At 41.4% G+C, this 24,489-nt stretch overlaps 1 protein-coding gene across 1 annotated transcript; it reads right to left on the reverse strand.

The window, feature by feature from the left end:
* Positions 1-62: 62 nt before the first annotated feature.
* On the reverse strand, positions 63-5,752 carry LOC116073800 (gamma-secretase subunit APH-1B-like). Its single transcript, XM_031345902.1, has 3 exons — positions 5,391-5,752; positions 4,209-4,379; positions 63-516 (listed from the first exon to the last, which is right to left on the reverse strand). The coding sequence occupies exons 1-3, from the start codon at positions 5,501-5,503 to the stop codon at positions 390-392; spliced, it is 411 nt and encodes a 136-aa protein (XP_031201762.1). The 5' UTR covers positions 5,504-5,752; the 3' UTR covers positions 63-389.
* Between the last annotated feature and the right edge of the window lie 18,737 nt (positions 5,753-24,489).

A 24,489-nucleotide genomic window follows, 5' to 3' on the forward strand; every position in this document is an offset into this window, starting at 1 on the left:
TGTGTACCATGTGCAGGTGTGAGTGAGTGTGTGTCTGTGTTTATGTGTTTGTGTCTGTGCTTGTGTGTGTATATGTGTATGTGTGTGTGTATGTGTGTGTGTGTGTGTATGTGTATGTGTGTGTGTGTGTATGTTTGTGTATGTAGACATACACACTGGTGCCTATATGAGTTTGTGTATACCATGTTCAGGCTCATGAGTGAGTGTGAGTGTGTGTCTGTGCTACATGTGCATGTGTGTGTGTAGACATACACACTGAGCCTGCTTGAGTTTGTGTGTACCATGTGTAGGCTCTGTAGGTGTTGGATCCCCTAGAGCTAGAGTTAGAGGTGGTTGTAAGCCACTATGGGGTGCTGGGAACTGAATAGTAGGTGCTCTTAACTGCTGAGCTATCTCTCCATCACGTCTCTGATTTTTCTCCATGACACCACAGGGTCTAACTTACCATAGGCCAACAGTCGCATCGACGGTGCTGTCTCCTCCGGGTTTATGCTTTTCAAACCTTCACTGGCTTTTCTAAAATAAAAACACACACATATATTTTGTTGTTTTTACTTTTTAGAAAGCAGTATATTAAGGTCACAGGACCTTTCAAAACTAGATGTTAATGAGGCTTCAGATCAGACCACACCCTCAGTCCAGAGTCCATTTAAGTCAAACCCAATATTCTTTGTTATTGTTGTTGGCTTTTGTTTGTTTATTTGTTTGTTTGTTTGAGACAGGGTCTCTCTACATAGCTCTGGTTGTCCCAGAATGCAATATGTAGATCAGGCTGGCCTTAGACTCACAAAAGTCTGCCTTTCACTGCCTCCCAAAGGCTGGGATTAAAAGTGAGTGCCTCCACACTGGATTCAGCACATTTTCAAAGACTGAAGCCAAGTGAGATTTCTGCCAACTCCATCTAGCTGATGTTTCCATAAAAGGAAAGTTAAAAATAATAGAATCACACCAATAGGGATTGAGTTCAACAGGAATAAAATCAATAATCTAATTTCTGAGCCCAATGAATATTTATTTCAGCATCCTGAGGGATCTACCTCTCTGAATTTTGTATTTCCCCAAGTCTTAGGTCTTTATCTCCACTGTATTGGCATTCTGTTACATTTTCCTCTGTGGCTATACATACTCTCACTCCTTCTTCCCTCATTCACACTGAAGAACCAAGATTGTTCTCACCCCTCTAGTGACATATTTTTTCTTTAGATTCAGGAACTGAACCCACGTCTCACACATGCAAGCACATGTTTTCCCACTGAGTGATGTCTACTATAGTAGTCAGTACTATATAGTCTGCCCACCCTCTGCTCCCAAAAAATTTCTTAAAACAGCTAGTTGATACTCTGAGATGTCAAATTTTCATGTTGGTTCTTTTTTTTTTTTTTTAGGTTTTTCGAGACAGGGTTTCTCTGTGTAGCCCTGGCTGTCCTGGAACTCACTCTGTAGACCAGGCTTGCCTGGAACTCAGTAATCTACCTGCCTCTGTCTCCCAAGTGCTGGTAATAAAGGCGTGCGCCACCACTGTCCGGCTTCATATTGGTTCTTAATCATATAGTCTTCTGATTTTAAAATATTTTATTTTTTGTTTCATATTCCCAAATATGATTCTGGATTGAAAGCAGAATATTTTTTATAATACTCTATATGATAAAATGCTGTCATTAGAATAGGATGTAAGAAATCAATCCAGAGTGGCCATATCCACACTTCTGTCCCTAACCATCACCCTGCAGACATATTAGGAATGCTACATGTGGACTGCCTTTGTTACTAACACCTATTGCCCAAAACTTCTGCATCCATTTAAAAGACAGCTGAAAGGATATTTAAATTATATTCACTGTAAAGTATGTTTATTAAAGTACTTTGGAACCAATCATTGCTGAAACAAAAGCAGGTGAGATGAACTATAAGAACAGCTATTTTAGTGTTGCCCATTTGGAAGCACAGAAATCCTCCCAAATTTAATGATTGAATTATATAAGTTTATAGATATAGATTATTGGCATTAAATATAACATATGGATGAATTAACCATTAACAGCATTCCTCTAACAGGTAGATTTGTTTTATTGGGAAAAATTGGACAGTTTAGTTGGTTGCTGCTCCAGAGAAATATGAAGTCAGCCACACAAATATCTGGGTCACATCTCTCCTGCAATTAGGAACATATTAAGTTCCTAGGAATGGAGGCCAGTGACTGAAATCCTAACACTTGTGAGGTACAGGCAAGAAGGTCAAGGTCATTCTCAGATACATACTGAGTTGGAAGCCATTTAGGGTTATGTGAGATCATGTTTTGAAATAAAATAAAGCAAACAATAACAAAACAATAACAATAACAGAAAAACTAAAATTTTGTATTTATTTTGTATAGAGATCCCTTGATAATCTCCCATATATATGTGTGTGTATATATATATGAATATTGAATATATTTTCAATCTCTCCATATATATCCATTATATATGCTTGAAAATTAATAAATGAGCCAGATATGATAGGGCATGACTTCAATCCCAGCATTTAAGAATCAGTAGCAGGTAGATCTCTAAATTTGAGTTTGATACCAAGTTCTAGGCCAGTGATAGATAGATAGATAGATAGATAGATAGATAGATAGATAGATAGATAGATTAATAGATAAGAAAGTGATTTATAAGTAGTTTTACAAGATTTAAGCATTGGAACTTTTAACTTTTGTCCTTAGAATCTGGTAACAAATATAACAAGAGAATTTTAGCAGTGAAAAGCGACATCCTGCACAGTCAGTCATCTAGTCTGTTCACGACATCCCACACAGTCGGTCATCTAGTCTGTTCACGACATCCCGCACAGTCATCTAGTCTGTTCACGACATCCCGCACAGTCGGTCATCTAGTCTGTTCACGACATCCCGCACAGTCATCTAGTCTGTTCACGACATCCCACACAGTCAGTCATCTCGTCTGTTCACGACATCCCGCACAGTCGGTCATCTAGTCTGTTCATCAGGAACACAGAAACTCATGGTTTGTGCTCTCTCACTTCCTAATGTTAACAGGGAACTGTCAGTGCTGTAACATTTCCTCAGGAACTCTGCAACACGACATGAGGAAGTTTTCTCAACTCGTGAAATTTTGTATTTAAGATATTTGGGGTTTTTTGTTTGGATTTTGAGATGGTTTATGTAGCTAGGCTGGCTTCAAAATCACTCACTATGAACCCGAGGCTATACATCTCCAGCCCACCTAAATACATCATTTTAGAACAATTTAAAAGCAGAGAGACTCTTTTTTAAACAAAACCAAAAAAACCATATACTAGGGCCGAGGGTATGGGTCAGTGGTAGAGCTCTCCCCTAGCTTCTACAAAGACTCTGGTGTGGAGGGCATGGGAGTGGGGTGGTAAAGCAAGCAAGCAAACAAACACACAAAAAAAAACACTGTAGCAGTGATTATCTTAGCTTTTTATGACAAAATAGTTATTGTATCAATGTTATATAAAAACTGAATTAGGTTGCAAAATTTTCAATCCAAGTTTTAAAAATATCCATATATTTCAGGCATCATACAACAGTTTTAGACAACAAAGCAGTTACAGACGATAAATGTTAGGCAATGACAGTTGTGTTTTAGGCAAATAAATAAATGCATAAATAAAGTATAGCATAAGAAACCAATTTAAATATGTTCACTTATATCCTAACCCCAAAAAGAGAGCTCATGACTCAGGCTGTTTTTAAAAAATGTATTTTTCATTTGCAAACTTGAAACTATAGGAAATATTTTTAAATGAGCCTCTGTTTCCCACTAAAAGTCAAAATAATAGAAGGCATAATCTCCATAAGATTAATTTACTTGAGGTGGTAGGAAGAAGCATGAAGTTCAAATGCAAGAAAGGTTCTTTATTGTTTCAGTAATTATTTCCCTGGGTTATTTTTCTTTAATAGTGGATTTTTAAAAATTCATTCATATCTTGTCTGTTTCCTCCCATTATAAGCTCCACCAGGCCAGAGCTTCTGTCTCTTAACCACCTTTGTACCTCAGCTTCTACAAAGTGTCTGGCATTGGGAAAATTCTCAAGAAACACTTTTGGGAGGAATAGGGACGGAAAGATGAGAAGCAGGAGGGCAGGCAGGCAAACTGGATTATAAATTTAAATACTCAATATTTTCAGACTAAAAATGTAACAATCGCCAAATCGTAATGCAAAACAAACACTTAACTTACTTCAACAGCCTATAATATGCGAGCCTGAACAGCTCTTGGATACAGACGGAGAGCAACACTCCAAAGATGAGCAGGTAATTCTGCACTGGTCCATCTCTGTTGTCAGTAGTGACTCTCACTAGGAACCAAAACATGGATGAAAGCAGAAGAGACACCAACCAGAAGAATGCACTGGAATGTAGAAGAGAAAAAAAATCACAAGTTAACAGAAGCACAGGCTTAATAATGACTTTAAATCAAAACCTGCATGAGTTACAAATCATTTTTAGCAAACAATCCTCAAAAAGTAGTGTTTTGGATTAGAATTTTTTTCTCCAATGAGACAAATAGTCCAAGAAGAATGTCAGATGTGCTTAACAAGAACGATTCAGTGACCCTGTCCTGTGCACACTAGGACACTCGTTGTCAGGACTAAGAGCAACTTGGTTGCTGACTATTAAGAGATGCTTTGTGGCCCATAGAAATAGACAACCAGCAGCGGTTGCAAATTTCATATCCTCAGAATTCACCAGAAAATATTAATATAATGGTTAGATATTGTTAAGTGTCTTTTTCTGAAAGGAAACGAATACCTAAAGCCTGCATTAATAGCGTGGAACGTTCAGAAGCTGCAAACTCCTGACAGTTGCAAGGAGACCAAGACCACATTCTCCAGCAGAGTTCGGTATTTACCAAGCCCCCAGGAGGATATGCCTGATCAGATGTTACTGTGTTTTCTCCGGCTTTCATCCTTGACTGCACCCCAGCCATTACCCGGGAGTCTACAAAGAAAATCTGAACCTGAATAGCCTGCATAGACATTCTGAGTCCGAGGATAGATGTGGGGGCGGGGGTCAAGGACTAGGCATCTGATCCCCAGGTGACTTTAATGGCAGAGTGAGAACGGGCTCTTCGATGCGGCTGAGCACTGGGTGAAATGAGAGATTCCTACGGAAAGACAAAGGCTCCATACACGAATGTACCTGCTTGTTCCCACACTTAGCCCACAGACGCCAAAGGGGCGCCTGCTTAGCCTATGGGCCTGCTTTTCTCAGACCCTCCCAGGAACACAATAGTCTCCGGTCCTCTCAGCCCTGGACGGTCCCCACAAGCTGGAGCCGCTGGGAGATGGGGATATCCCAGGGTCGTGAGAACCCTGGAGAGGGAGGGACCCGCGGCGTCCGGGACACAGCGCAGCCTCACCCGGCGATGAGAAAGATGACGCGCAAAGGGTCGGTGGCGATAGTGAAGACGTAAAGAGAGAGCGCGGGCCCGAAGGCGATGAAGGCGCAACCAAAGAACACGGCAGCCGTCATGACGACCGCGGAAGCCAGTCCCGGGGGCCCGCGGGCCCTGCGGTGCCCAGTGGACAGCGGGTCCTCGACTCGGGGCGGGGCTGGGTTGCGAGTCTCCGGTGCTCTGACAGAGCAGTGGACGGGACGGAGCTCGTGAGGCGGGGCCTGGAGACGCTCCAAAGCCGAGCTGCTCCAAAGCCGAGTTGCTCCTTGGCTTGCAAAAGCGGGTTTGCTGGGCGGAGTTCGGCAGGCGGGGACTCAAGGTGCTCCAAGCTCAGAGGAGGAGGGGCGTGGCTTCGGGTGCACAGACCCAATCAGTACTGGGAACGCAGGGCGGAGGGCGGAGCCTGGAGGTGACCCACGCCCAGTCAACCCGGTGCCAGGTCGGGGCCTGGGAGGCGGGCTTTCGAGTCGCTCGGAGACCTGTCTGAGCCCACCGAGCGAGCTCAGAGTGCCGCCCTACTCCAGTCAGTGCAAGTCGGGGTTCGGGAGACCTAGCTAGGTATTGGGTGGGGCTCCGAGGAGCTAAGTGTAGTCAGAGTCAGCCGCTAGATAGAGCTCTAGACTTTAGGCCTAGGCCTAGTCCCTGCTCAGTTACTGATGGAAGTTTTGTTCAACACCTTGAGCCCCACTGTTCCTAGGCTTAGCTTTTATACCTGGATTACATGCTGATGGAGGAAGAATATAGAGGTGAAAGCTGTAATACTTGGTGAATATGGATATATATATCTTACAAAACTTGATGCATAGAGAAATACCAGAATCCATGTAAAAACACAGAATTCTTCCCATCCACAGAGCAGCCTTTCCCGGTCACAGATCAGTAGGGCTATGAAAAGTTACGCCAAATGAAGAGGTTTCTGGTCATCACAAACCAGAGAAAACGCAAGAGCAACCAGCAGAATCTTCATCTTCCTAGTTCTTGTCTTCCCTCTTCTCCAGAAGCTTGGAGTAGGTCAGTTGTTGAAAATAAACTGACTTTACATCATCTTTAAAACAGATAATAAGGTTCTTTTAGCCTGATGAGTGGAAAATTAATTATTGTTCTTTAAGAGACCTTGATACAGTTTTCATGTCTTAGGTGTTAGGGATAGTGTGTTTGATCTTGTATCATTTATGAATGGGTTTGCTTTTTTTTTTTAAGATTTATTTTATTATTATAAATAAGTACACTGTAGCTGTCCTCAGACAGCACCAGAAGAAGGTGTCAGATCTCATTATGGGTGGTTGTGAGCCACCATGTGATTGCTGGGATTTGAACTCAGGACCTTTGGAAGAGCAGTTGGTGCTCTTACCGGGTGAGCCATCTCACCAGCCCCAAAAGGGTTTGCTTTTAAATAAAGCTTAAGTTGAACTGGATGAACCTAGTACAGAGAAGAGCAGAGTCCACAGGCAGCGTTTCTAGGACAGCGATGTTTATTTCCCATTCTCCAATGCCTAGCTCCCCTATCTACTTATTAATACCAAGTATGCTTAAAGTTACTTTTATTAATATAATATTGTCAATAAATTTGAACATATATACAATGTATTTTGGTCATACTTATCCTAACTCTTTCCAGTTCACCCCCATCCCTCTACCTGCCCCTATCTTCATGTGCTCTTTTTTTCTCTTAGACAACCCACTTGTCTAACTTGTATTGCTCATGTATGCCCAGCTGTAGGGACATCCATTGGAGTGTGGTCTACCTCCCAGGAGCCATACCCTCAAGAAAAAACTGACTCTACCTGAAAAGCCAAACGTCAATAGTTTCCCAGCTAGGGTCTGCAGCTTATGAACTTCTTCCTACTCAGTGCTAGAATATTGACTAGCTTGATCTTGTGTAGGCAAACAGGGTTGCTCTTAAGTTCATGAATGCACTGGTCCTGCCAAATCTAGAAGACGCTGTTTGCTCTGCTCTGCCCTGACTTCTTCTGACTCTTACAATCATTTTTTTTTTAAAAAGATTTATTTATTTATTTATTTATTTATTTATTTATTTATTTATTTTATGTGAGTACATTATCACTGTCTTCAGACATACCAGAAGAGGGCGTCAAATCTCATTACAGATGGTTGTGAACCACCATGTGGTTGCTAGGAATTGAATTCAGGACCTCTGGAAGAGCATTCAGTGCTCTTAACCACTGAGCCATCTCTCCAGCCCAGGCTCTTACAATCTTTATACCACACCATCACTTCTATGATGTTCCCTGAGTCTTGTAAGAAGGGAGTGTGATATAGATGTCTCATTTCTGTGTGGCCATTCCACAGTCTCTTTTCTTCCATTCTGTGACCAGTTGTGACGTACTACATTGAACATGGTCTGCTTTTGCATGTTGTGCACTTACAAAGATCACCCACCTGTATTATGGCACCTTTATTGATTGATCAAAAACCAGTTGGGGTCAAGAACCTTTTAGCATTTGGACACACAGATTCCCAACTGAATCAAAGCACTAGAACCAATCTCCAACTGATTGTTTGTCCTCAGAGATCTCAGCCAGCCCATCACTGGTCCACAAATACCTAATAAGATCTCTGGGGTAGAGAAGTTGGGGGCTGAGGCTATAGGCAGATATCTTGGGCTTTTGAACTCCCAGCCATGGCTGTGTGACTGTGATGTGGCCAGTGTATTCTCTGTGCTTCAGTTTCTTTACAAGAGGATACATGGAAAAAGATCTTTGCTATATCTATAAATTAGGTTTAAGTATGATTTAAACTTGGGACAAGAGAGCTGCCCACATGAGCAGAGGCTGCTACTACTTGAATAAAAGGAAGAATTCACCATGCCAGACCTCCAAGGACAAGCAATAGCCAGGAGTACATGTTCCCTCATAAGCCTATCAGAGCCACTGGCTGATAGCTGCCACACTAATCCAGCTATGCCCTCCATGCTGAGTCTCAGAATGCTCAAGTCACTTAAGCCTGAATGCTGCTCTTATGACTGTGTATTGGCTGGTTCCAGATACTAAGAGTTGTAGACATCCAATAAAGCATGGTTCCCTCTCAGATCCAATAAAAAGTCCAATTTCAGCCCTGGAGAAAAGTTCCTTAGGGTCACCTGGAGCTGATTCTGAGACCAAGACCTGCATCCCAGGCTTCTGTGTGCTCGCCTCTCTGTATCCCATGGTATCCCATGGTTTTTTTTTCAGCCAGGTCCCATCTGATTCCCACAGGGTCTTTCTGTTCATAGTGAAAGTCACAAGAGTTTGGGCTTTGTGTGATATTCTTGGCTCTACCCAGCAGTCAGCTTCCTCTGTGCAGGGTAGAGTCAGGTGAAGGATTTTCATCTACTGCAGTCTGTCTTCACTGTGTGTGTCCTGCACTGAACTATCAATCCCCATTGTAGAGACACCAAGTAGAATAGGCAAGGACAATACAGGCCTGGGGGTCCAGAGTGTATAAAGTAGAATTCACACAATCCAGTATCCAGGAGTTACAAGGAATCATTTACTATGCGATACATGGAGATATGCATTTGTTTGTTCACTTTGATGATATGTATCAAGGTTTGCATGCTGTAGTATCTTCCCGGGTGCCATTAAGGAGCAGCAGGGACCCATTAGTAAATATTGTCTCTCTGCCACTGGAGTTATGCCCCTACTTATATGAATCAGTGGACTATTTTATAAGATACAGTTTAATCATCTTTGCAATCAAAACGTTTGTACTGGGAAAAGGCTTGACAGTTCTGTGATTTATGTGAACATGTAGAAGAATGCTGTGCCCTTCAACAACACTGGCACTTCAACAGTTAGTTTGGCCATGGAGTGTTTCAGCAGGTTTAAAAGTGAGACTAGAAGGCAAAAGAGAAAAAAATGCATCAATATTAGGACCATGTTACCCTGAGTCGGTTTTATCACTCAGTCCCGGTGTGTGGGTGTGGCTGTGTCTGTGGCTACCTACTTATTGGTAGTACATGCCCCCCATTCCCTCCGTACTCCTAAAGTTGTTTCCTCTTCATTATTGTTTTGTCTGTGTATCATATGCACACCAGGTGCTCAGGGAGGCCAACATAGGGCAGCAGAACGCTAAAACTGTACTTATAGACAGTTGTAAGTCTCCATTAGCTGGGTCCTCTAGAAGATCAGCCAGTGCTCTTAGCCACTGAGCCATGCCTCTAGCCCCAGGGTGTTTCCCCTGAATGGTATTCTCTCCTTATATCCACACCACTCTCCCTTCATTACCCTCACTTCTCTGCTCACACTCAAGACTGTTTTGGGGTACAGTGATGTCATCCCTGACTTCTTCTTCTTCTACAGATTCTGCCTTTTCACTTTCTGGCTATTGTTCTGTTCTTTGTGCCTACAGCCAGCTGTGGATTTCACTCCATGATGCGTTTACTGGGTCTGTGTTCAAGTCTACTAGAACTAGATAATGATGATGTCAGAGACGACTCTGACCCTTTAGAAAAAGCTCAGATCCCTTTGAGTGAATGAATATGTATCCAGGGCCCTGGTGTATCTATGGGGTTTTCTTACAAAACTCTCAATTCTGGAGCTAATGATGGTGCCTAATATCCCTGGGTTTTTTTTTTTATTTCTCATATATTTGTTTATGATGTATACCTATGTTGTGTCTGCCACAAAATATTAAAAGCCTAGTTAAAATTTTACATGAGAATTTACTCACAAGAAAATTTGATATAAAAAACTTAAATAAAAACTTAAGCTCAGGGTTGGGGATTTAGCTCAGTGGTAGAGAGCTTGCCTAGCAAGCGCAAGGCCCTGGGTTCAGTCCTCAGCTCCAAAAAGACCAAAAACCAAAAAACCAAAAAACTTAAGTTCATGTAGATAAAATATACATACACAACCATACTTAAGACATTTTAAAAATCAAGATTTTGAATACTATTGTTTGTTGGGATTGTCTCTCCTGTGGTCTTCACTGTGAAAAGAAAATTCACAACAAAGTTAAAAACTTAAAATGTTACATTTAGCAGTTTCATATTAAGAATATTTGAATATATGTTATGAAAGAGAATATAAAACCAATTATATTTCTAATTTTGTCAGGAATTCCTTGGGTTTTTTGGTAGATTAATGCATAAAAATATGTTCAATAGTAAAAAAGTAAAATCCAGTGCAAGGTGCCACGGCTTTCACTCTGAACAGCCATTCTAAAGGTAAGGCAGTTCACTGTAATGTACTAATATTGGGTCTGGTTAACTTTGGCATGACTTTTTTTTTTTACCTGTAATCTTTTTTATAATAAAGTTTTAAAAAGAATATTTCAAGAGGAGATTCAATTTTGTTACCCCTGATTGTTATATAAACAAAATAAAATTGTACTTGATATATATATTTATTTAGAACCTATTTTAGAAGGAAATCCTTATCAAAAATCTATTCATATAGCATTACATTTTGTAGCTTAATGAAATCTTTAACTTATGACTCTAATAAGTTAGTTTTATGTAAACTAGTAGCATTTGAAGGTTTATGAAATATTTACTAGCCCCAAAGTACCATTTTGATAAGTTGTAAGGAATTCAGAGTACCCAGGTTTATAGCGCAGTAATTTCCAAGCCTTTTAATATAGCATCCAAGTCTGGACATGTACATTTTAGTAGGGCATGCAAAAATAATGATTTTAGCCTACAATATAAATGAATTTTTAAAACTTGGAAAAAAAGCTTGGTCACAGGTTTGTTGTTGGTGATGGTTTTTTGTTTGTTTGTTTTGTTTTTTGGACACAAACAGTGAATGGAAACAATTATCATAGTCACACATGACACATTTTCATGATGTCTAGGTGCACCCCGTAAAAAAAAGACCCGGAGTTTCTATCCCTACCTCCTTAAGTATCAGAAAGGCTTGCCGGGTATGGTGGCGCACGCCTTTAGTCCCAGCACTTGAGAGGCAGAGGCAGGCAGATTTCTGAGTTCGAGGCCAGTCTGGTCTACAGAGTGAGCTCCAGGACATCCAGGGCTATGTAGAGAAACCCTGTCTCGAAAAACCAAAAAAAGAAAGAAAGAAAGAAAGAAAGAAAGAAAGGAAGAAAGAAAGAAAGGCTTAGTAACACAGAGAATCAACCGCTGAAGCTTGCCATGTAAAGATTAAGATAAAATCCTTTTCTTTTTTGAATATTTGAAATCTATTAATGTTTTATCAACTTTATTATTTTTTAAAAAATCTTTCAAACAGAAATGTCACACACCAAAACTAACCAAACCTAAAGTTTATAGAACTTAATGAACTCATGTACAGTTAGAATTGGCATGCGAAATGGAAGGTGTGAAGCGCAACAATTAAAATTCACACGTTGAGTATCGAATATGCTGTTCACACTTATCCACTACCAAAACCACAAAAGTCCTTTCAAGATCTAAATACATGAAGGGAAGATGCCTTTGCTGGCGAAAATGTTTCTCTCAATGTTACTTTAAGTTAAAGTTTTAGAGCGTGCTTTTAAGTCTTCAGATTAAGGCCTCTAATTGGGATTGGGGTCTATTTCTGATGCTGGCCCCACTGCAAGAAGGCACCCTCATCTGGAACCAATAGTGATAGGGGACCCAGAGCTCCTGCATCCCACCAGTCACACTTCATTCTAGAGCTCAGAGTGCTTGGCCTCCAAGCAGGTAAGGAATGGGTAGAGAATCCAGACCAGGACCCTGTACAAGACGCCTCTGAGAGAGCCCAACCTAGTGCGAACAACAAAAAGACCCAAGGTTCACTACAGGAGCACATAGCTAGAGATCCTGCCAAGCCTGGGCAAATATCCATAGGCACTAAAGGAAGGCAAGGTGGTACGGACTCCAGATAGCTGGGGTAGGGATGAGGTGGTGGAGGTGGGGGAATGAGTATGCCTGACTGGAAAGTCTCAGCTTCCGGGGGGCGGGGGGTGGATGGACTACCGTACTCAATTGCACAGCCATGGTGCTTGGTTAAGCTTTTGGCAGCAGCCTCAGCAATTTCACACACACACACACACACACACACACACACACACACACACACACACACACACTCGGAGGCTACGTCCTTCCACCTCCCTAGTACGATTCTGTTCAGAAGAACCCTGAGCAACACCAGGCTCAGTCTTACCCGAGGCCTCGAGGCCTCGCCTGGCCTGTCCCTCTGACCCAGCCGGAAGCATCTCATCTGCACTCTCTAGCCACTCCAGGGACCGACCCCGAATACCTAGAGACTCCGCCCCACTCCCTCCAGCGCTTTAACTGAAGGTGGAGAATTCAGGAGCTTAGCCCTACTCACTAAGCAATCCATGCAATCAAACAAAATAGATACACAAACCAATTACTGTGAAAGTATAACAAAACTAGAGCCGGGCAGTGGTGGCGCACGCCTTTGATCCCAGCACTTGGGAGGCAGAGGCAGGTGGATTTCTGAGTTCGAGGCCAGCCTGGTCTACAGAGTGAGTTCCAGGACAGCCAGGGTTATACAGAGAAACTCTGTCTCGGAAAACCAAAACAAACAAACAAACAAACAAACAAAAACCTAAAACTTACCCACCCGAGTGCTTAAACAAGCGGCTCAGAATAAGCAAATGAACCAATGTGTTTTTCCATCTCTGCTGTCCCAAAGTCCACCCAAAACTTAAATGTCTCTTACCAGCACGGTGGCCATCCCAGGCCATTCTCCCTCCCAAGGATCACACTTGCTCTTTCCAGATTAGGCTAACTCCCACTGTGGTTACAGGCAGTCTTGCTGAGCTCCTTCCCAGGTGACATTGCTCATTGGGCTCTTTTTCTTGGGGGGTTGGGGTGGGGGTGTTCTGCTCTCTGCCTTTCTACCTGCAGCAGGTTCTACAAGCACCCTAGGAGGCCCCAGCAGCTTCTCATTCTGAACAGCCCCAATAACTGACCTGGAGGACGGCAGGAGTGACCAGTGCAGGGGCATGCTTAGTTCCCTAATTGTCACCAGGTGGGGTTTTTCACCCACTTCTGCCTCACTTTATCTAATTCTTGGCCCCTCTCGCCTTACCCTCATTTGAGACAAGGTTCCTAGTCAGTGACAGACAGATTGAGTTTTCATCTATCTCCAGGGTAAGGTGCTGTTCCCATGGCTACCACATTAGTCAGGTGGAGGCGGTTACTCATTTCCTGGCTTACACTGTCTTTCCCTTCTTCCAACGGGGCGGGGCGTTCATAAGGAGCTCCCCTCAGCTCTCTCCTGCTCCTGCCCAACCCCATACGTCTACTTCCAGCCTTTCCTCTTTTCACAAATCACCTCTGAGCAGTCGTGTTTCTTTTATTTTTAATCGAAGCTCAATAAACAGGGCACCTGACTCACACTATTTGCAGTCTGCAAACAGAAAGTGGCTCCTCTCAAGGTCTTTCTCCCTGAGCCAGCCTCCTGTCACCCACTCTCAGGGACTGGTCTCACCTGTGAGTAGGACCCCTCTGCAGAACACTGTGGAAGGTAAGTCTGCGGTGTTCTGCACCTGTTTGAATCAGCTCCAACTGGTTCTCCCAAGTGCCATCTGAAATTTCTAATTCCTTAAGACAGGAGCTACACCTGGGAGATGCTCCAGGCTGTGGAAACATCTGGGTCAAGGCCAGGACTTGTCAGGCCTTTTATAGCCACTGTCTTCTCTTCAGAGCTGAAGTTCTAAAACTCACCACAACACAAGAGAAAGTGCTGGGCAAAGCAGACTTAAAATTTTATGCCCTGCCTGGCAGTGGTGACGCACGCCTTTAATCCCAGCACTTGGGAGGCAGAGGCACCTGGATTTCTGAGTTCCAGGCCAACCTGGTCTACAGAGTGAGTTCCAGGACAGCTAGGGCTACACAGAGAAACCCTGTCTCAAAAAACCAAAAAAAAAAAAAAAAGTCCTTTATCCTTTTGCTTAAGTGTTAGTACATTTATATGTACATACCCTCTGCTTGCCATTTTTGTTTGTTTGTTTGTTGGTTGGTTTGTTGGTTGGTTGGTTTTTGGCCTCTGCCTCCCAAGTGCTGGGATTAAAGGCATGCACCACCACTGTCTGGCTATTTTTGTTTTTCTGTGTAGCCCGACTGCCGCAGGCCAGCTGATCTGGGCCTCCCTCAACCCACGTGAGAAACGGGGTCCTAGTCAGGTAGACAAGGCGTAGGCGAAGAAATGATGGCAGAGACGATACATGAAGTATAGGATCTGAATGTATTTCTTAAAAATGGCATCAGACTTTTATAGTCATTGCAAAAGAGAGATGGTAAATCTGGCAGCTCAGCAGTTAAGGTACATCTGAGGCCATCTAAAACACACTGGGTCTAAAGCAGCAGCTATGTCCTCTGGACTGGTACTGCATCCCTCCGGACCAGAGCACTCGGGCCCGGGGGACTGCGGATTGCATGAGTCCTAGCCCTGGACTGGTGCTGCATCCCCCAGGACCAGAGAGAGCACTTGGGCCCGGGGGACTGCGGATTGCATGAGTCTGAGTCCTAGCCCATCTAATTTCTCATTCTAGTCAGAGTGCGAGTGCAAGTCCTGCATGCGAGTCGAGTCCTTCTGTGCATCCAAGTCCTTGTCTAAGTCCTTGTACAAAGTGACAAGCAGGCTTAAGTAGCATACAGCAAGCAGAGCAGATGACAAGAGTCACGTAGGCAGGTGACAGTCACATCAAGGTCAATGATCTTACTGACCAAGATCATGTATCCAGTTGTGAAGTGGGCAGAAGAGCAATGGTGCCCCTCCCTGCTGGGGCTAATTTGGTATTCCTATACTAATTCTCTGGTTTTGCTAGAGGCAAGGACTAGGAGGTTTTAATCTAACACTTCTAGCTAATGTCTTTGGGTGGAAGCCCTTCATTACTCTCTAGTATGTAAAACATTTCTAACTATTATGAACTGTCTATTGTTCTAAGGAATGTGCTTGACCTCTGTTGCTAGCTGTGGCAGGGCAGATTCCTTGAGAGAAATTCCAAGCTACGGAGAGCTTGGTGTTAAACTAGGATAGGTTGGTAACATTGTGCTGGCCAGGAAACAATGTCCAATCTTAGCCATTTACGAATCATTTCTTGGGGTACCTTTGTGCCTAATTATGAGGGCGTGTTGACGATTGGAAAGACTGATCTGGAACATGTCTGAGTTAGGAGATACCAGCGACTGTCTATCCAGGAGGCACAGAACTCCTTTTGGATTCTTATTGCCTCTTATCCTTAATCAGGCTTTTACTCCCGATATTTTGGATGTGACTGGAGTAGACGAGTGTGAGTGGCACCTGACTATCCTGGAATTCACTATGTAGACCAGGCTGGCCTCCCTCTGCCTCTCAAGTGCTGGAATTAAAGACCTGTCCCACCACCTCCCTACAGAAAATATAATCTTAAAACTATAATTACTTGACACAACAGAAAGCATTAAAGGCATCAGGAAAATATAAAGATAGTGCATACAGAAGTAATAAAGAGCTAAGTGACAAATGTTATTAAAATTGTAACAGTAGCTACATTTAATGAGAAGCATTAAATGTTCTGATCAAGAAACTGCCAGAAGGAATAATAATGCAATAATCAACTGTTTCTGCTCTATAAGTAGCTTGCCGTATGTGTTAGGTTCTCTAGAGAACCTGTAGAATGAAATAGACACTTAGAAGCGTTATCAGATTGCTTATAGGTTATGGTCAGAATAGTCCAACAATGGCTGTCTTATAGTGAAGAGGGTGAAACCCAGTGCTTGCTCTCAGTCCATGAGGCTGGATGTCTCAGCAATAGTAATCTGATACCATAGGCCTGGAAGACTCCTGAAGAGTCCTTGTCCTCAATCCTCATCAGAAGCTGGAAGGACATGGTTGTAATATAAGCAGAAAGAATCAGCAATGGCCATATACACTGTCTGGGTTACTACCAGATGATACCACCTATGTTTAAGGTGAGTCTTCTCACATCCATTAAACCAGTCAAAATAATCTCCCACAGATATGCCCACAGGCCAGCAGATGGAGGGAATCCCTCACAGAGGCTCTCTCTCCCAGATGCTTCTAGTTTGAATCAAGTTGACAAAAATTAAACATTGCATCATGTGACATTTCATTTATTACTTAATTTTTCTACATATTGCTTTGTGGTGCTGAGTATTGAACTTAAGGCTTCTATCATACTAGCCAGTCTGAGTACAGGCCCAAAAGATTTACCTCTGACTGAAAGATATGTTGAAAAAGAAATACAGCAAAAAATGTTCCATTCACAAAGTCATCGCAACAAAGATGGAGTAGTTACTGTAACAGGGACTCAGCCCTTAACAGGCCCCCAGACCTTAGCACAACTGATTCTGTGAATGAAAGAACCATTTAAGCTGTAAAACTCAGCACCTACACTGCACCACTGCCACAACTGAAACAAAGGCCTAATCCAACAGAGTCCACCTACTTCCAGGAAAGTCTCAAAATATACTACCCTTCCATGTGAGCTTCTGTCATTCCCTCTGTCTAATGTTCCTGTTAACTCCAGTATGTCAACCCAGAACATGGTTTTTGTTTAAGCACAAAACCCTCCTAAGCACAAAAGCTATCCCTGAGAAAGGCTCGGGGCTACACTAGGATTCTGAACACCCAGTGTAGTCGCTGGCCAGCTAATAAAGACTTCATTCTGTTGCCTTAAACTATGTCCAAGCAGTCTTCTCTGGTGAATTCCCCACAAGAGTTACATTAATATAATACAAAATAGAATTTACAAAATAAGGATTATGTGACTCAAAGATGGGGGTAGGCTATTCTTCTTTCAGGTTCTCTCTTGAAGGTAGCCAAGGGAAAAAAGAGCGTCAGAGGGGGTGAGACTTGGTCTTGTGAGCTATTTAGGGTTGCCTTTTCTCTAATAAAACATTTACCTGTTTTAAGTCTAAGTTACTTTGCAGTGGTAGCCGACCTTTCTGAGTTCCACTGAGGCCAGAAACTGCAAGTCTCTGGCGTTTAGCACCTCACAGTAAAGCAGCAGGGGGGTCAGTAAAAGGATTTACTGCTGGGGCTCCTTTCTCTGGTGAATCAGCCAGAAGCCTCTCTGGCTAAGCTGGGTAACACTTTGTAATTATGATAGCTCATTGTATTTCTTATTATGCAGTCTTTGCTTACTATTATGACGACTGGGCACATTCTATTCTTGATTCTTGTTACATGTTTTTAGTAAAGCAACTAAGACCACCTCTAAAAACTTTCTTCCTAAAATTATTTTAATCAAATCGGGAATTCTCTAGAACCATTATCTATTTGTCTATCTAGTATCACTACAAAGGTCTGCAGAAATCTGCTCAAAAGGGTGGGTCAATACCTAATGATTGCTATATATTTAATAATGACAGGAAAAGCATATTAATAGCAGGAATCTTTTCTCAAATATAGACTCCTCAGCCTTGCCTGAGGAAGCAAATCTGTCATAGATTTACAGTCCATGGCAGAACCATCTCAGGAAGATCACCTGCTACGTTTTAGCTTCTCCTAGATAGCACTTGGCACCAAGAGGCCAGGGAGGTGGCTCAGCAGGTAAATGTGCTTTCCATGTAAGCTTGGCAACTCAGGTTTGAGCCCACATGAAGAAATGGATGTAGTGGCACACGTATAATCCCAGCATTCCTATAGTGAGACAGTAAGAAAAGGGGCGGGAGACTTGTCTGCAAGGTTTCAGGTGAGCTAGCCTGGAGTACACACTGCATGGAAACATGGAACGCTTACCTCAGCAAAGTGGATGGCCAAAACTGACTTCAGAAAGATGCCTTCTGACCTCTACATGTGAACCTACACTTGGACACATGGATACACACACACACACATTTCATAAATGTTTAATATCAGGAATACATAATGATTACAAATGTAAAGTTACATTTACAAATGTAAAGGCTGGTGATATGGCTTAGGAGCTAAGAGCATTGATTGCTCTTCCAGAGGTCATGAGTTCAAATCCCAGCAACCACACGGTGGCTCACAACTATCCGTAATGAGATCTGACGCCCTCTTCTGGTGTGTCTGAAGACAGCTAGAGTGTACTTATAATAAATAAATAATAAATCTTAAAAAAAAATGTAAAGTCACCTAGCAATGAAAAAAATTACACATTAAACAAAATCTGAAAATTGAAGAAAAAGACAATTCAAACGAAAAATGTAACCTTATGTTAAATACTCCAGTCACTCTCAGTAAATGATTAAAACTCTGAGCACAAAGTCAGAAAGGCTCTAGAAGACCCTTTATGCAATCACCCTGACAGGTACTGACCATGGAATCTGTGTTTGCAAGTACACAAGAAACATTTTTCATTAGTTGGCTGGGCATGGTGGTATATGCCTTTAATCCCAGCACTTGGGAGGCAGAGGCAGATGGATCTCTGAGTTTGAGGCCAGCCTGGTCTTCACGACAGCCAGGGATATCCAGAGAAACCCTGTCTCAAAACAAAGAAAGAAAGAAAGAAGAGAAAGAAAGAAAAAAAAGAAGAAAAAGGAAAAAAATCCCTGTTAGATCAAATACTAAGCCATAAGGCAAATCTTCATATATTAAAATTGATTTTATTTAAAGAATGCTTTTAATAGAAATGGAATTAAATAAGAAACCAGAAACACATCTCTTTCAGAAAAATTCCAAATGTGTGGAAAGTCAGCATCATTTCTGATGAATTCCTGGGCTATACAAAAAAAAGTTAAGAGAAGAATTTATAAGGCATATTGAGATGAATTAAAAAGGAAACATTGGATGTCAATGTACACACTAACTACAGAAAAATATACTACTTTAAATATTTGAAAGTTATCCCCATGATACAACATGTCAATGTATTCATCATCAGCTAGGTGAGCACCTACTATGTTCAGGGAACCATGCATTTCATGCTAGTTAACATAGAGTGCTCCCTAGAGGTCATCACAATGGGGGAGGCTGTTCAGTAATAAAGGACTTGCTTATGGCTGTGTCAAAATAAATTTTTGAAAATTTTGATGAAAACATAATAAGTTTGCATAAAATAAAAAATTCCAAAACTGTATTTCAAATTATAGATGCAAATATTCATGTGCTAACTACACTCACCACTATGCTGACTAGATAACCAAAATTTACTTTTCTCACCCAGCCAACACAGTCCACTTTGACCAGTGTCTCTCTTTTTTTTTTTTAAAGATTTATTTATTATTATATGAATATACTGTAGCTGTCCTCAGACACACCAGGAGAGAGCATCAGATCTCATTCAGGATGGTTGTGAACCACCATGTGGTTGCTGGGACTTGAACTCATGACCTCTGGAAGAGCAGTCAGTGCTCTTAACTACTGAGCCATCTCACCAGCCCCAACCAGTATCCCTCTTACCCCCGTCCAAATCTCTGGTAACCCTTGTTCTACTTGAGTTCAATACTTTTAGATTGTACAGGTAAGTGATGTCATGTGTCCTCTTTCTGGTCCTGGCTTATTTCATTAGTATAACATCCTTCAAGTTTATTCATTTTTCAGATAACAGAGCTGTCATCCACCATTTTTAAGGCTGAACAGGATGCTGTCAATATCTAGATGCCACATGAAAACCACACATTGAAGCACACTGCCTATTTACATCAAGATAAATGGGCTGCTTTCTTGACATTTCCTGTCCACCTATTTCTCTGAGTTGTAGATAGATCCATTTTTTTCTGGGATCAACTAGTCTAATAAACAATAAATACTGAATTACTGAGTGCTCACTCTGTGCCAGACACCAATCTAAGCTAAGGAAATCCAGCAGGAAATCCACAGTCTAGATGCTTTTCCCAAGGGGTACATACTGTAAAGAGAAGGAACTCAGGAGGTAGAGGCAGGCAAGGTCCAGTCATTCTAAAATACACAACAATTTCCAGATGGGCCAAGGTGAAACAGGAAGACTTTGAACAGAGAGAGAGGGAGGGGAAGGAAAAGGGGGAGGGGGAGGGAGAGAGAGGGTGTGTGCATGTGGTTGTTTGTTTCAGCAAATCAACCCTCCCTGAGACAAACCATAAGAGCTTGTAACATGAATAGTATCAAAATGGCTGACCTAAAAAAAAAAACAGACCAAAGAATAGATAGATTGATTCAAGTGCTATAGAGTTTGAAAACAGACAACATTGAACTGTAGTGTTTATGCATAATAAGTTGATGCTTAATGTAAAGAATGGTGAATTAAGTACCAGATAGCTGAAGAGTAGGAGAGCATATAATTAGACAATCATATCACTGTTGTGTTTAAGTCAGTTTCCTAGCTGTTATATAACACACTCTTTAAAAATGAGTAGGAAACACAATGTAAATTATTCAATTGTCTAGTGTTTTTAAAATTCACTTTCAGAACCCTAAACAAAAACTTATTCCTGATGAAGAAACTTCTTTTTCTGAACCTCTCCTAATCTAATTTCTCTGCCTATGGCTTCTACACAGTCCATATAAGTAGAACCAGACAATATTAACACCTTCGGCCTATTAGTTTTAGCGTAATGCATTCATCTACACTGAACCTACAGCAGGACTCCATTCATTTATGACTGCATACTCTTCTTCCTTATATAGAAAGCTCTGTTCAGGCGCCCCTTTAAGATAAAAAAAAAAAAGAAGCAGCAAACTGTCTCTAAAGCAGCTGCATTTTACATTCCTATCAGCAGTAAATGAAGGCTCTAATTTTTCTATATCCTATTCTCTTTCTTTTTGTTGTTTTTAGTATTTATTTATTTATTTTTAAATCTTCTGTGCATTGGTGTTTTTCCTGCATATATGTCTGTGTGAGGATGTCAGAACCATTGGCATTGGAGTTACAAACAGTTGTGAGCCACCATGTGGTTGCTGGGAATTGAACTTGGGTCCTCTGGAAAAGCAGCCAGTGCTCTTAACAGCTGAGTCATCTCTCTAGCTCTTCTTTTTCTTTTTTCTTTTTCTTTTCCTCTTTCTTCCTTTCTTCCTTTCTCTCTCTCTCTCTCTCTCTCTCTCTTTCTCTCTCTCTCTCTCTCTCTCTCTCTCTCTTTCTTTCTTTCTTTTATTTATATGAGTTTACTGTAGCTGTCTTCCGACACACCAGAAGAGGACATCAGATCCCATTACAGATGGTTGTAAGCCACCATGTGTTTGCTGGACCTCTGGGGTTGCTGGACCTCTGGAAGAGCAGTCAGTGCTCTTAACTGCTGAGCCATCTCTACAGTCCTTCTTTTTCTTTTTACTCTATTAACTGTGAAATTATATCTCATTTTTTCCTAATGAGTAAAGATGTTAAGCACACTGTGACGTCTGGCCATTTGTATGTCTTCTTGGAGAGATGCCTACTCAGGTCCTTCACTCATTTTCTTTTTTGAAATTATATTTTGAAATTATAATATAATTGTATCACTTCCCCTTCTCTTCCCCTTAATTTCCAACTTGCATCATTGTCTCTCTGTTGTCAAGTTTTAGTTCTATCAGCTATACAATTTGCCAGCATTTTTCTAGGTTTTCTTTTCACATCCTTGATCATCTGTTGATGTGTAAGTTTTTAATTTTGAGGAAGTCCAGCTGTCCATTTGTGCTGTTGTTGTCATAACTAGGGCTTAACTGCCAGGTCTGAGGTTATGAAGGTTTACATAACATTAGGATTCCTTAGTAAGAGTTTTATGGTTTGGCTCAAATATTTAGATTATTGATTCATTTTGAGGTAATTTGTCATACATTATGTGAAGCAGTTTACATGAAAACTATTTCAATATTTGTTACAGGGCCCAAGAGAAAGGAGCATGAATCAATCAGTAGGGGACATAGGGAAATTTGGGGCTATGCCTTAAAACAGACATGTGGACAGAAACTAGGAGATGAAAACTTGAATTTGGTGTTCTGAACAAGGTATGGACTCAAGAAAAAAAATATGTGAGGCAGATAAGTGTGTGGACTTATGTAAATTTCTGGTGTAAGATACAACCACTCTTTCAATGATTGTTTAAAAGAATGCATGACTTTTTTCATTGTAATCTGGGAAGTTATTCTTCTATTTTGATGCACCCCAGAAAAACAACGATCAGACTTTAGGATGTTGCTTGGATTTTTCAAACACAGTCTCATTTCAGGAAAGCAAATATTCCTCCTACCACTGTTACTTTCAAAGGAACTTTCCTTCTTATGTACCTAATATCCACAGCTATAAAACCAAGCCACAACAACAGGCTGACTGCACACTCAAAATGACCAGGAGCTGCAAGTCAGAGGGACTAAATAACAAAGGAGCTTCTGTCTTTAAAAGTCTTTAAATGCTTACAATTTAAAAATTGTTCAAATTTGCTTAGTCTATGCAAGGAGGAAAAAAGCAGCCAATTATGCTTCCGTACTTATATTTCTGATATTGGAGTTGCTTTGTAAAAATTATAGGATGTCTTCAGAACTAATTGTGATGTCTGTTTAACTTTAGCTCATCTTACCAGGGGAAATGAGAGAAGAGGGAGGAAATGGCCTTCTCCTTAGTGCTGGTCCTGGTGGTTTTGCTCTGCTGTCTGATTTGCTTCTCAAACAACCCTCTGCATCAAGTATCACCATCCCAAACTTAGTGCCGAAGTATTAGAGGCTCTGGCTCGGAGACCGAGTAACTTGTCTGGAGTGAGGGAGTAATTTTTGCAGATTGGATATGAACTCATGGCTGGCTGTGAAAGTATTATGCTTTCCAATATAGTAAAGTGTTCTGGAATCATAAGGCTGTCTGCAACAAGAACTTGAGACTTTGGTAATGTTCAGTTTGGTATTAAAAGAAATTAAGAGGTGTTTAAAAAAAAAAGTACTGGCTATTGAAACTAGTATATACTTTTGCACCATTTGCTTTTTACAATCAGAAACACTTGCTAGTTTTAGAAAAAAAAATATGTAAAAAGGAGTCAATATAATTAACATTTTCAGGCTACCTCTGATATTGCCAAAAGAAAAAAAAAATCCTGTTTTAGGTGGGCATGTTTTAGTGGCAATAGACTTGTCTGGCATGTAGGAATTTCCATTATGAAAATATCCCAGTGGGGAAGAAAAGAAGAAGAGAGGTAGAAGCTATAGTATCAAAGGCTGAGTGGAATGATCCAAGTTCAGTGAGCCTTTGGGAGAGAAAGCTAGCCTCCTGCTGTTGTTTCCTGTGGAACCTGGGATGATGCCTGGGGATGTTGTCTGTTATGCAGCTGAAAGGAAACTAGGCTAATGGCTGCACTGGGCCAAACAGGGAGCACAGCCTTACCTTCTGGCTTTATCTGGTACTGGAAACAGGTCAAGGGATGAGGTCCAGTCTTTCTCATTCTGACAAAAGCAGGCATAGAACTAAAACCTCAAATTTGGGGGCAGAAATTTAGGGGCAAGTTCCGATGCTGGATTGAAATTGAGTGCTTAAAAGGAAGAGTAAGATAGAATGCTAGGTTTACAAATGAGGGAAAACAGAGGCCCTAGGTAAGGGTTGTATATCCTGACAGAGACACCAATGGCTGGTGCTTGGTGCAGTCTCACTGGATCCTGCAAAATCCGGTACATCATAGACTATGGGTCCCACATGATTCTCTTAATTTGTGTTAATTCCAGAGTTTAATGCTTGGGACTGGGAGTATGAGGAAAGTGCTTGTTGCACAAGCGTGAGCCCTGAATGTGAATCCCCAGAATCCATGCACATCTTGGTCAGGGGGCAGTCCATGACCAAGGCATCCATAATCTCAGCACTTCTTCAGTGAGATGGGAGCTGAATATAACAGAATTCCCTGAAACTCCCTGCCCACCTCTCCTGGCACTCACAGCAACAAACAAAATAACAACAACAACTACAACAAAAACAGAGGCCTTGTCGAAAACAAGTAGAAGGTAAGTCAGATTCCAAGGTTGTCATGTGACTTCCACATATGCACCAAATACAGGTTCCTGCCCTCACACTTACAAAGGAATGAAAAAACACACACATGTACACCATACACATGCACACGTGCACAAAAAGATTTTTTTGAAAGAAGAAAATAATGCATATTTAATAAGAAACATAATAAATAGTAATACTCTTCATTAATCTCTTTCTTCATTCATTTAGTCAGCAAACTCTTACTGGGGCCTTTTATTTTTTTATTTTTTTATTTTTTAAAAAACTTTTACTGCATTATGATGAGAAAAGTTACATGATTTCAATTTATCTGAATTTGTTA

This window comes from Mastomys coucha, unplaced genomic scaffold, assembly GCF_008632895.1.
Source record: "Mastomys coucha isolate ucsf_1 unplaced genomic scaffold, UCSF_Mcou_1 pScaffold23, whole genome shotgun sequence".
Taxonomy (NCBI): Eukaryota; Metazoa; Chordata; class Mammalia; order Rodentia; family Muridae; genus Mastomys; species Mastomys coucha.